Genomic DNA, 13,994 nt, shown 5'->3' on the forward strand with positions numbered 1-13,994 from the left:
AATCCCTCTTGAAGGATTGATCCTTAGCTAATTAAGCCAAAATAATAATATTATATTGAAATAATGCTAAAGATTAATGGTAAGGATTCATCTAAAATCACCGTTGCAGTCGCTCTTATGAAGAGAAGAGAAGTTTCTACGAGGCCCATTTGTTCACAGTTGCTATAAGGCCTACGGAAGATGGACTTAAAATAAACACACAATTGGGAACTTACTAAAAGGAGGTTAACTCTCGTCTCTTGCTCTGCAAGTTAACTTGCCCGGTCTCCTCATCCGAAGAGTAGTTAGTTGAAAGATTTGTCTTTCACTTGGCAGTAAAAATTGGGCATAAGAAGTAAACCACATTCTTAGATTATTAGCTTCTCCATCATTATACGTAAAATCTGAAAGATCCATCACATTACCAATTTTCAAGAAAATGCATATTAGAAGAAAAGCTTAAGTTGATGATGATGATGAAGAAGAAGATTTAGGATAGGTGTCAATTTTCAAGGTTTGGTCTTCTTTTGCGTTTTCTTAAACTAATTTTAGCTCAGCCATGGTGGATTTACTATTTTTATCCAACTTGATTAGTGTCATTCTTTTAACCCAAAAAAAAAACAGAGAGAGAGAGCAAAAAAAGTGTTTGGTTAATCTTCGTGCTTTCCACTAACCTCCCTTTTGTTTATCCAAATCTTTTCCTGGAAATTTTTCATTAGTTTCAAACTCTAAAACAGAAAGAGAGAGATAGGAGTGCAACACAAGGATGCCTTCTCCTCCGGAAGAAGGAACCCAACCCAAAACCGATTCGGGTTCGGGCCCGGGTCAAACCTCCGAACGTGATACCAATCAACCACCACCTCCTACACCGCAATCTCAACCGCCTCCACCGCAAACGCAATCGCAACCGTATCAGCCGGTGATGGGCTATCCAGGTTACCCACAAGACCCGTACCAAAATTATCCAAACGCATCTTACCAACACAACCAATACGCCTACGCGCAAGCCCCACCCGCTTCCTATTACGGTTCTTCTTACCCCGCTCAGCAAAATCCGGTTTACCAAAGACCAGCTCCTTCCGGTTTCTTCAGAGGAATTTTAACCGGTTTAATCGTTTTAGTCGTCCTCCTATGCATCTCCACGACCATAACTTGGCTCGTCCTCCGTCCTCAGATCCCGGTTTTCTCCGTAACCAGCTTCTCAGTCTCCAATTTCAACCTAACCAGACCGGTTTTCTCCGCTCAATGGATGGCTAATCTCACGGTCGAGAATCCAAATACGAAACTGAATGGATACTTTGATCGGATCCAAGCATTCATCTACAACCAAAACGCGATCGAAGAAGACGACTTTTTGGCGATGGCGTTCTTCCAGCCAGTTTCCGTGCAGACCAAGAAATCAGTTTCCATTGGTGAAACCCTAACGGCAGGAGGGAAAGAACAACCTAAAGTACCGAGTTGGGTCGGAGAGGAGATGAAGAAAGAGAGAGATACTGGAATGGTGTCGTTTGATCTGAGAATGTTGGTTTGGGTTACTTTCAAGACCGATGGTTGGTCGGCGCGTGAGAGAGGGCTTAAAGTGTTTTGTGGGAAGTTGAAAGTTGCGTTCGAAGGAGGATCTGGAAACGGTGCCGTTTTATTGCCCAAGCCTCTTCCTTGTTTGGTTTACGTTTGATCCTTCCTGATTTTTTTCTTATCTTGACGTCTCTTGTAATGTTCGATTGTTTATTTTATAAAGTCCATAGAAATCTCTTACAAGAAGCTTAAAAGAGCAAATATACGATTCAACTGCAGATCTAGCTTGTGAAAAGAATTATATTCGTTATTATATCAACCACTCTATAATCCAAATGTTGATTTAAACCTCTGGTTCAGGTGGGTTTATATGACTTCAGGGACGGTCCTGGACTAAGCCTAACGAAACATTGGCTTTAGACTCCCAAATTTTTTGAAAAAAATTACATTGAAATAGGCCTCCAAAAAAAAGTTTCAGGTTCCCAAATTTTTTTTAAAAAATAGTTCAAATATTTAATAAATTGTCTAAGGCTTCCTAAATCAGTCAATCGATCAAAGGACGGTTCGATTTTGTTCTTGATTGTTAGGAGAAAATCAATGAATGATCATCGATGGAATGAAGGGGTTAAGAGGAGTATCGTTAGACTACACAGTTTGTTATTGAACCGTGTAATCACCACAAACAAAACCAAAGGAAACAATATTTAAACAATGGTTCGAAAACGTGAACCCACAAAAACTTTGGAAGAGTTATGATAGAAAATATTAAAGAATATTTTTCTTGGTTAAATTAGTTGAATAGTGGTAACTACAAGTCTGGAAGACTACTACTGAAAGGCGAGATATATGAATCTTTGTCTTGGTTCACAAGGATATTAGGATTAAAGTTAAACGCTTGAACCAAATCATAAAAGAAACAACTGTGAAAAATAAATCTTCCTTGTTGACATATGTTCCTTTGGATATTTTAATGTGGCCCATTCGAGCTTCATTGTTGTTTGATTGCTCTTAGTTTTCTATGATGAAACAAAAAAGAGCCGCCAGAGCTCTATAGTGAAAAAAGTTGATTCGATGATTCTGCATATGGCCGAGAATAAAAATTTATTGAATGGGGTTTGACTTCTCATGAACACGGACCACGTTTGCTGGACATGTTGGAAACTTCTCCTTGTTTTAAAGTATCATACTGCGTAAAGATGCATAGAGAACTCACACCTTGCTTGTCTACGTTAAGGAAAAGTATACTATATTCAGTTTTCTCTTTTGAATGTAGCTAAAAAAAATACTCCAAATTTCTTTGGATCAACCACTCGATCCTCCATGAAATGGAGTAAGAAAACGTCAAAGAGATGAGTACATATCTCGATTCTTGAATAAAGAAACCTATTTTTAATTTAGAAGAATGTTGATGCTAGTAATTGCCTTTGTCAATATTTCTGAACTTTATTAGTCTATACACTTCTTCCACTCCCAAAACTTAAAACACTTCTATCTCTTTTATTAAAACAATGCTATTGATAAATGATATACTTTTTAGTACACTGAAAGTTTCATGAGAGAGTTACATATTTAGACACATTTGTCTTTCTTCTTACTCAATTAAACACTTTATGTTTGTAGGACACAATTGCTGGTTTCGATGCAATATTGAGACCATAATACCCTTCTGCTGAGGAAACAAGATTGGCTGCCGTAAGAGAAAACATAAAGGTAGTTTATTAGTTTAGTTGACATATTAATTGGTTTTGTATTCCCCCAACATATTTTATTGGTTACTATTGTAAATTATAATGTATAAAATTTTATATTTATGCGTAAAAACAAATTATGATTTTTTCTCTTGTACATTTTGATATCCATAATGTATATATTTCTTGAAAAAGTTATATATATATATATATATATATATATATATTTATGGATAGTGCAGTCGTGGATGGAAAATATGTGAACGTGTGGACGAAGCTACGTGGACGAATTTTCGTGGACGAGGTTTTTAATCTTACAAGAGTTTCGTAGACGAGATTTCGTGGACGAAGTCTTGTGGATAGTTTTAGTGGATTATAAGTTAATCATTTTCATAAAAAGATGATCAAACTTTTCTATCATATATAGTAAATTTATCATCAAAAGGACAATAACTAATTTCAAATAGACCGAAAAATTCTAGCTAAAGTTTTTTTAACAAAGTTCCATGAATGAGATTGTGTGAATGAGGTTTGTGAACGAAGTTTCATCAACAAAGTTTCCAAACGTATCAACCTCCGTATCCACTACCACCTTCGTATCCATAACCACCACAACCTCCATTCCGGTATCCACATCCACCTCCACCGTAACACCACCAACTCCACCTTTCGAATAACCACATCCACCACCATTATATCCACGAGTCTCTTGTATCTATCCTCACGTTTTCCATCTCTGTAACCACCTCCTCCATAACCACCACAGTCTCCACTGGATCTATCTTCTTCATCATCAAAGAGATTGAAGTGACTAACAACTCAGAAATCTTAGGAACTACTTGCTGCGGTGGCTTCTACGGTGGCAGAAGCAGCAGCGATGGCATCCTCCATGTTCTCACAAAACTTGATTGAACCGGTTCTTTTTTTTTGCGTGCTTGATTCTTCAGCATATGTTAAACTTGATTAGATAATCTGGAAACAAAAAAAAAAGAGAAATTTACGACGACACAAGTAACCACTAACACTTTGGATTAATATGAACAAAGATTTTACAATGGAATATGAATTGGGAAATGAAAAAATTAAAGTTCTGGAAAAAGATAAACAATTAGTTCGCAACGAGATAGATATGCTTTAGATGAATAAGAAAGAGAAAAAACAATAAATGAAACAAATTGTTTTCTTACGTAAAAAGAGATCAACTTGGTTAAAGGGTATGGTCGTAAAAGCATCTTCAGAAAGTGCTCTTCAAGCACTATGTGCCTTAGAGTATAATTGCAAAGTGAAATTGTGTCTCTGAGTGTAATTTTCTCAAGTTTCATTAAGTTTATATTTTTTCTATTGTATTTTTAAACAGGAAAATATGTTCTTGTATATATTCTAATAGATCTCCCATGTTTTGTTGCATACATTCCATCAAATTCTTTTTGTTTTCTAAGCTTCCAGCCCTTGACTTTTTTTTCTTGCAAGTTTCTTCCACGAGCTACAGTGTTTATTCCATAATTTCACCTTTGAATCAAAGAATATTTTTACAAAAATGTAATACTGTGGCAATTTCTTAGAATAGTTTTGAACACCGACATCAAGTATGACTTAGACATATCGATATAACCAGGAACTATAGTATAACTTTGTTTCCACATGGGAACATAAACAGTTAATGCCGAACTGCCAATTATTTTACTTCCAGTACAATAAACCACACAATAAAGATAGGCTTTACACTTTTCTTGAAAGAAAAAGAAAAAAAATTACTCTACCAATCCCCAACCATAAGCTGACACATTCTAACATCGAAATTAAATATATTTTTGATCTGAGTTCTCTTGATTTACAAAATTGCAATTTCAGAATAAGAATATATGCACATGCGCCATGTTCTAGTTTCGACTACCGAAACAATAACACCAAAATAGACGCATATTGTATTTTAACCGAATCAATCATGAGGGAAACTTCTTCCATCATCGCAACAAAATGAAATAAATAAACTCCACTAAATGTCAAAAGTACCATTTCCCAAAAATAATGATCATATCCACAAATTTCATTGTATTATTATTGTTCGTTAAAAGATTTTCTTATTTTTTGGGCATACGTATGTTATAACAACCGTTGCTTACATAACAATTAAAATATAGATAAAATGTTAATTGATCTATACTCTATAGTCTAAACTTCAAACACAACGTGCATAGTACATAGGGCATTGCACACAGTTACAATATAATACGCACAACCATCTTTCTCCCATCATTACTTGTCACGACCACCAACAAAGGGAAGAAATATATCACAAAGAGAGAGAGAGAAAGAGGCAGCCCAGTGGTAAAAGATGTCAAAAGATTGCGGTAACCACGGTGGAGGCAAAGAAGCAGCCGTCCGGCGAATCTCAACCGCCGTAATAGCCTTCATCATAATAGTCCTAATCACCATCTTCCTAGTGTGGGCCATACTTAGACCCACCAAGCCAAGATTCGTCCTCCAAGACGCCACAGTCTTCGCCTTCAACCTCTCGCAACCACACCTCCTCACCACAAACTTCCAGATCACATTCGCATCTCGTAACCCAAACTCCAAGATCGGTATCTACTACGACCGTCTCCACGTCTACGCTACGTACCGGAACCAGCAGATAACTCTCCGTACGGCGATCCCTCCAACGTACCAAGGCCACAAAGAAGACAACATCTGGTCTCCGTTCGTGTATGGAACGGCTGTTCCCATCGCTCCGTACAACTCCGTCGCGTTGGGGGAGGAGCAAGGCCGTGGATTCGTAGGGTTGATGATACGCGCTGATGGGCGCGTGAGGTGGAAAGTAGGGACGTTGATCACCGGAAAATATCATATCCATGTTCGGTGTCCGGCTTACATCAATCTTGGAAACAAAGCTGCTGGTGTTATTGTCGGTGACAACGCCGTTAAGTATACGTTGGTTACTAAGTGCACTGTGAACGTTTAGAACATTGAACAACGTTAAGTTGCTTTTTTCTATTTTTTTAAATAAAATTATTTATAATCAATCATTTCTTTTTATGAACTAATTCACCAAACTTCTTCTTCCACCAGCAAGATAATATTTCTGTTTCACTACTTGTTGTTGTTAAGATTAGTGTTGATTACTATAGAATAGTACTTACAATCACGATGGTGTGTGGTTGGATTTAATTTATTGTAAATCCACTTAAAGCGAAAAGATGTATTGGTACTGGTTCTTTTGTGTTTCATCTTTTTGTACTTCATAGCTTTACTACTTCTATATTCGTCAATAATAGTGTGACGACATGAGAAGACTGTAACTCAGTAGGATACGCTAGTGAGTTATGAAGTATAAAATATTTTAGCAGCCATAACCTTTTTCAAGTTGTATAAGGCAATGAGAAGAGAAATATATTGTTGGTGGAGAGAGTAATAATGGTAATGAAACGAATATAAATTGGACGAACCGAATATATGCTCATAATAATTTTATAGGATCAAGTATATACTTTTTAATGGGGAAGTGTTAGGTGGCCTGAAAATAATCGGAATGGTTGGTGAGGCCTAAAACCAAAACCATTCAATAACTAGCCACTCTATTTAACCGGTTTGTGTATCCACCTCGGCTGTATGCTGTTGCGGGTGAAAAAGTTGGAAACTAGTATGTGCTCGGTAATAATATAAACTCTTATATCTTGAACTTTTAGCAACCCCTACAACTACAACTAAAGGCATCATCAGCCAACATAGAAAATATTCTCGCATAACCGGAAAAGAAATCCAAAGAAAACTGGCTATAAAATTCTAGGAAGAGCAATATACGATACAAAACCATAAAACTAACGGTCCTCATAAATTCAAATCATCTTAAGTCAAATAATTAATAACCAGGTGATCCATGCCATGCGCGCGATGAGCTATATATATAACAAAATATTTACAAAAGGCAGTAATTAAAATGCAAAAAAAAAAAAAAAACGAAACTCATATTTAATTTGTTTAACTTCATACATAAGAAATTATTATATTTTGCAAGCGAAACTTTACACAAATCAAATACAAGAATATCTTATGTTCAAAGTTACACTTTGAAAATATCGCAATACGTTTAACCAATAACAATGTATGTAATTGACATTTAAACAATGAGAAATTGCTTACACGCTACATTAGTAGGTTTATATATATATATTACTAATTGGGAATCTGATCTATACTATTATTTGCGAAGTAAATTTTTGGAATCGAATTCTCACGTTAAAAGTTAGAGTGGTTAATAACGTTTATACCCTTAATGAATAAACTGTATACCTAAATTAAAAAATAAAAATTGAAATTATAATTTATTTGATTAGATAATTGATTAAAATTAATAATAGTAAGAATTATCCAAAATCTGAAAATATAATTTAAAAAGAGAGATAATTTCTTTATATATTGTATTGTTATCTGAAAAAGTCTTTTAGTAAAAGTTAAAAACATGAATTATATAACTAAACTAGATAGTGTGCCCGCATATGCGGGCATAATAATTTTACAAAATTTAAACATACATTATTTATTTAAAAATCATCACTTTTTCAATTATATTGTTTCCAGCTATATTTTAGGAAAATCTCCAAAAAAATTTCATCGATGTTAATCTTATCACCAAATTTTATATTGTCACATTTAAGTATATCTTTCATCGATGTTACCAAATCTTCATATAATATTTCTTGTCTAAACATTTTTATACTAAAAACTGGTAAGATTATTGTTGGTAACTACAATTATATTACCTTGATAAATATATAAAGATATATATATTTATGTATATATATCAGCTTTTATTTATTTTGGACAATAAAAGGTTAATTAATATTTTTTAGATAATTATAATATATAATTAAATTTTCTTTTACTTGATTATTATTTATGCAAGTTTACCTTCTGTTTTTGGGTGATTTTATTATTGTATATGAATATATTATTATCTATATTATAAATTAATATAATTATCTAATTATAAAGCATTATAAATAAAGATAATTATTCATTAAATGTAGAATGACTCTAATTACTCTAGTTTTTAATGTGATAGTTCAGATCGAATTCCGGATCAGACATATACCAAGAGCACAAAACACCTTGGCGGATAAGCTTGCATGTGGTGCGAGGAGTTCTCCTTCAGCTATGCTTTATGTCGATTCTACCCCACCGATTTGGCTCTCTGAATCGGGTGGTTTAGTTACCTAGTTATAGTTATTGTTGTCAAAAAAAAAAAATATTAGAGTAAATTTGTTTAATTAACTAACTAATACAATCTGTAAATTTGTATCATTACAAGAACCAACCAATTGAGCAAAGTCGGTAAAAAAGTTCATGCCATGTTTTAATTTTGAGCTCATACATTTTTCATTTACTAAGGATTCACACAAACAACGTCCATAAGACCAAGAGCTTACATTTAACACTATAGGTTTTTCTTTTTAGATATTGAGATGGAGAATTTAAGGTGGCAAGCAACGTGAAAGTTTAGCTTCGGTACTGCACAAAATAATAAACAAATAAAAAAAACCAAGTTGAAAAATAACAAAAGTACATAGAACATAGAACTTCTATGAGAAATTATTAGACAAACCAATGCCCGAAGCCCATAAATTCATATAACAAAATTGTGATGCTACAAACTAAAGGAAACTCAAATAAAAAAAACATAAGAGAATTCAATTATATTTATCTAGACAATAGAATCCTTCTTCTATCTCCATAGCCACTGAAAAAAAAACAGGATATAAGATTCAATATGAACAAAACCAGAAAGAATCACATAATCAAAAAAAAAATATACATAAGATATCCGAAGCAATAAGAAGTCACTCAATATGAAATAAACTAAACTAAAATCTAAAAGATAAGAGATGAATAGGTTTTATATAATATTACCGTGTGAACAAAAAGATAACAATTGGTTAAATATATATTATAATCTAGCAACATTATATAACTATTTATTAAGTAAAACTATTAATCTAAAACTATGGAGAACATGACAAATAAGCAAAATCACTTCATAAATAATAGTATAGATATTAATCAAATAAAATGTATAACTAAATTAAAAAAAACGAAATTTTAATTTATTTGATTAGATAATTGATTAAAATTAATAATAGTAAGAATTATCCAAAATCTGAAAATATAATTGAAAAAAGAGATAATTTATGTATATATTGTATTGTTATCTGAAAAAATATTTAGTAAAAAGTTAAAAGCATGAATTATATAACTAAATATTAATCAAATAAAATTCTTAATTATATAATTAAAAATAGAATATTGAATTATCCAAAATCTAAAAATATAATTTAAATAAAAAAGATAATATATATATATATATATATATATATATATATATATTGTATTTTTATCTGCAAAAGTATTTTAATAAAAGGTTAAAAACACATATTACATAATTAAATATTAATCAAATAAAAATTTTTAATTATATAATTAAAAATATAATATTAAGTTATTTTAAGATTTATTTTAGTATAATGAATGTAGTGTACAAAAAACTTTTCAAAAATTATGAAAATGTTTAAGCCCGCAGCGCGGGCAAAACAACTAGTATGGAAATATATTTAAACTATTATGTTTTGATAAGCCATACACTACAATTATGTATCATAACTGAAAGAACGTAATTGTACATTAATTTAGATTACTATAACTGATTAGTGACTAAATATATGTGGTGTAATCTTGTAATTTTTAATACATATATACACAAACATTCACACGGATAATCAATCAAAAATCGAATATGTAGTAGAAGGGCAGGAACTATTTCAAGTAAAAATTGGGACTGTAAAATGTACCAGAAAATCCTTCACCTTAAAGCAAATTTAGAGATCATGTGAGACACCAAATCAGAATACATAAATTACAGTTCCTCCAAGGCACATGAGGCAAAGCGTGATACCCTGAAATCATATACCTTGTTGTCTACCACTATTGTCAATTTAGAATTTCAGAACTTCATGCAATAGCTTTTTTTGTAACATTTTTAAGGTCATATTTGACCTTAAAAGGATTACTGGAATCTTCCATCGCAACAACCATTTTCCTGCACTCAAAACAATGATGAAACTAAAGTGTATTCACATAAAACACGTACAGCTACGTCATTGTACATCAAAATCGTACAATTTGGCCAGAGAAACTCGGAGAAGCAAACGTAGCACCAGGTTTTGGGGCCATCGGCTAGCCATTGACTGATGGCAAGTTTCTTCAGTATCTGAAATAAACCTAAAAAGCAAAAGGCTTAGTTGGTAAGTAATAAAAATGATTGATTTAGGAAGACTATATGATAAATGATATAATAAATGATAAATGAATAGAGGGTTGATGGCATATGTTGTAATTTTTTTAGTAAACAAATGGTTGTTTAATATATAGTGTGAGAAGACTTGTGGTGTTGACACATAAGCATGACAAACTTGTTAATAATATACAAGACTAAGGTTGTTTTCTAAAAATGTTTCTTTATTAATAAGAAAAGGTTAAAAAGCACACATATATTATGGAATAAAACGATCAATTTAGTTCTCACTAAATTTTAGAATTTTACTTTTTCCTTTACAACTAATTTTATGTTGTGTTCCAGGCTACAGTTGTCTCTAGCCATATGTATAGTAGCATATTGTCACGGTCCATTTTGGAAGTCCAAAACGTCCATGAATACAGCCATGTATCGGGTCGGGCCGAAACAAGATCCAACCCCGCTATACTTAAGTTTCTTAGGTGTGAAGTACGTTTGTAAAATATCTAAGTAGTTTATATTATAAGAAATGCATGGAAGTATGTAGAACAATTAAGGATAAGGTACTTAGGATTGAAGTTACTTCACGTTGAAGTGATTCTGTATAAATAGGGGCTAAGTTCCTCATTTGCAAATCATCATGAACTTAATAAGAAATCAGTTCATAAAGCTCTAACATCTCTTTAAAACGTCCATACTTTCTTTCTCTAAGTGCTGATCATTATCGAAGAGGCTGACTTAGCGTTTCTTGAAGAAGAAAACTGCTAAGGCCGCATGTCCTTATTCGAGTGAAGAAATCGGTCTGTGACAATATGCTATGATTATGAATTATCTCTCTTTTGACAACTCAAGTCACACGAGCCTGTGAAGTTACTGAATAAATATGAAAATGGATTTGTCAACATTTGTAGTCTTATCACAAATGAAAGAACGGAAAAGTAAAAAACATAATATTTCTTTTCAGCACAAGGCCATAACATAGCGAAATTGGGCCTTTAGCTTTTTCTTCCCGTAAATTTGCAACAGTACAAAATGATATAATCGACCAGACCGTAATGGTTGGTCAATGAAGACGGATGTTGATGGATATTGTCAGATGCAACCCGTCAACAAAAATGTAAGCGTATTTAGTGAGTTAAATTTCTTATTAACTATAGGAAATATGTATATATATATATATATATTCAAATTTTGTGATCTGATCAGTTTTTCTCTTTCTTTCCAATCAGTCAGTTACCACAAGATCATGTGAATTTTGTAAAATTTGGGTTTTCGATTGATGTATGTGTGGATCTTAAAACTCACACTAAATATTTGATAGTGATTGTTAATAAAGATTAAAAATAAAATAATATGGACAACGATATCCTCAGAATACAAACGATGTAAACAGATTATAGTTAACAAAAATGGACTTTATTAATGATGATTGATGGGAACACAATGAACGTTGAAATGAATAAAATGACAATGACTAAGATCTAAGACAAAAGTATAGAGAGTGTGAGATCGAGGTCGAGGTCGAGCATGTAGTATGTCTAGGGTTAGAATGCAAGTCTCCTCTCTTGACCTCCTCCTCCTTTATAGTCCTCTCCTTTGAGATTGTCTCAACTCCCTCCACGAATCTCGGCTCCATTGTTTTTGACCAAGTCAAACTTGTCATTCTATCTCGGTCATAAGCCTGCTCTGGTCTAGTCAATTATTGGGCCCAACAGTATGGATTGGTATTTTAAGGTGCTTTGTAGGCTTTATGGCCCTCCATTTTATATTTTCTTCATATTTACCAAGACAAGTCATTGCTGGTTCACTAGCAAGAGCAACATATGCAAAATTGTCAATCCTTGCAACAAGCTTTCCATGTCTTGGATAACATATATGTCCTTAGTACTTAAGTATATGTGGATAATATTGGCTGTATTTTTTCAAAATTAGTTCCACTTGTTATGCCACATATCCTCGGTTATCAACTCATGCAAATTGCACATATGACCTTCAACCATGGAAATGAAAGCATTTTTAGTATCCTTATAAGCCTTATAGCTCAGAATGTTTATGATCATTTGGTCTTATAATAGACAGAAAGCTATTAGTTTCATCAATAACTATAGGTTCATTTTCTTCCACTATTGATAATGATGCACTTATAGCGTTAACAATCATTAAACATTAATTAACTAAAACAAAACTAAGAAATAAAAAAAATTCATTAGATTTTCTTGATTTGTTCTTGATTAATATAATATATGTTAACTCTTATAAATATATAGATATGTCATCAAAAATAGAATATAAACACCTCTTTTATATATCTTCAAAACATTGACATTAAAAAGACTCGTCAAAATATGATGATACATGTCAAATCAAACTCATATTGTTGCAAAGATTGCATTGTAACATTGAAAAAGTGAATTTCACTGATAATTGCATCACATGGAACAAGGAGAGAGTAACGGAAATGTTGATTCGGTTGATCTCATTTTTTTCTAACATAACTATTTTAAAAGTTTCTCATTCTTGGATTCAATGATGATGAAACTTCTCAATTTCATTATTCTTCTTTTCTGTGATTGTAAGCCTCTTAAATACCAAAACCAGAACATTGATATTCTTTTGGTTTTTGTTTCATAGTATATAGCCAGTCATATGTGTTGTACAGCCATAATGCAATCTTGATTTATGTTTTGTTATTATCTTCTTATGATTGTACATTCTCTTAAAAGCTAAACTAGAATTTTGGTTTTTTTTTTAATTTTTGAGTTCTCTATATAATTTACACCGCAATCCTAATTTTTCAATAACATGAGAATCATAATTCTCTTTTATGATTGTACATTCTGTTGAAAGCTAAAATAGAATTATATGTATACTTTTGGGTTTTTTTTGGTTCTCTAATCAGATGTGTGCTTGTTATAACATGAGCATCATAATCCTCTGATTAAAATAATTTGTGAATTACGTAGTAAACCATCGATAAAATTGATAAATTCTCTCTTTTTGCTTACAATTATTAACTCAAATAATCACATATTAACATTTTAATAAAAGACACAAGTTTGGGGTATGGAAAACCTTCAAATAATCACATATTAACTTGTAATTATTCTATTGATAAAATCATTTGAAAGATTGTTAGTTGTTGTTGTGTTCGAATCGAACCTGCAAAACCTTCAAGTTATTTGAGATACTTTTCGCAGTCTAATATATTTGTTATTCTCTTATTTTTCTAATTGATATACTTAGGGGGTATTCAATCCGAATATCGGTTCGGTTTCGGCTCGGTTTTTTTGGTTTTCGGTATTTCGGTTAGTAAAATACAACAACCATTCTAAATTCATATTTAATTCGGTTTGGTTTATATACTGTCAGTTTTCGGTTTATTTGATTTTATACCAAAAAAACATAATTATTTAGCTTGGGATTATATTATATGATTTTAGAGTCATGTTGTCAATGCAGTTATTTATTAAAAAAATATTATATGTTTAAATAAAAGAACTAAAAAACAAAAAAAAACCTGCTTCTAC

The 13,994-nt window shown here is 32.2% G+C and overlaps 2 protein-coding genes across 2 annotated transcripts; both read left to right on the forward strand.

The window, feature by feature from the left end:
- Positions 1–607: 607 nt before the first annotated feature.
- On the forward strand, positions 608–2,014 carry LOC106424898 (NDR1/HIN1-like protein 10). The gene has a single exon (XM_013865645.3). The coding sequence runs from the start codon at positions 746–748 to the stop codon at positions 1,652–1,654; it is 909 nt and encodes a 302-aa protein (XP_013721099.2). The 5' UTR covers positions 608–745; the 3' UTR covers positions 1,655–2,014.
- A 3,358-nt stretch (positions 2,015–5,372) lies between these two features.
- On the forward strand, positions 5,373–6,396 carry LOC106424889 (NDR1/HIN1-like protein 12). The gene has a single exon (XM_013865633.3). The coding sequence runs from the start codon at positions 5,518–5,520 to the stop codon at positions 6,142–6,144; it is 627 nt and encodes a 208-aa protein (XP_013721087.2). The 5' UTR covers positions 5,373–5,517; the 3' UTR covers positions 6,145–6,396.
- The last annotated feature ends 7,598 nt before the right edge of the window (positions 6,397–13,994 follow it).

Source organism: Brassica napus, chromosome A9 (assembly GCF_020379485.1).
Source record: "Brassica napus cultivar Da-Ae chromosome A9, Da-Ae, whole genome shotgun sequence".
Lineage (NCBI taxonomy): Eukaryota > Viridiplantae > Streptophyta > Magnoliopsida > Brassicales > Brassicaceae > Brassica > Brassica napus.

Coding starts and splice junctions, on each gene's coding strand:
- LOC106424898 (XM_013865645.3), top strand. CDS start 746: ATGCCTTCTCCTCCGGAAGAAGGAACCCAACCCAAAACCGATTCGGGT.
- LOC106424889 (XM_013865633.3), top strand. CDS start 5,518: ATGTCAAAAGATTGCGGTAACCACGGTGGAGGCAAAGAAGCAGCCGTC.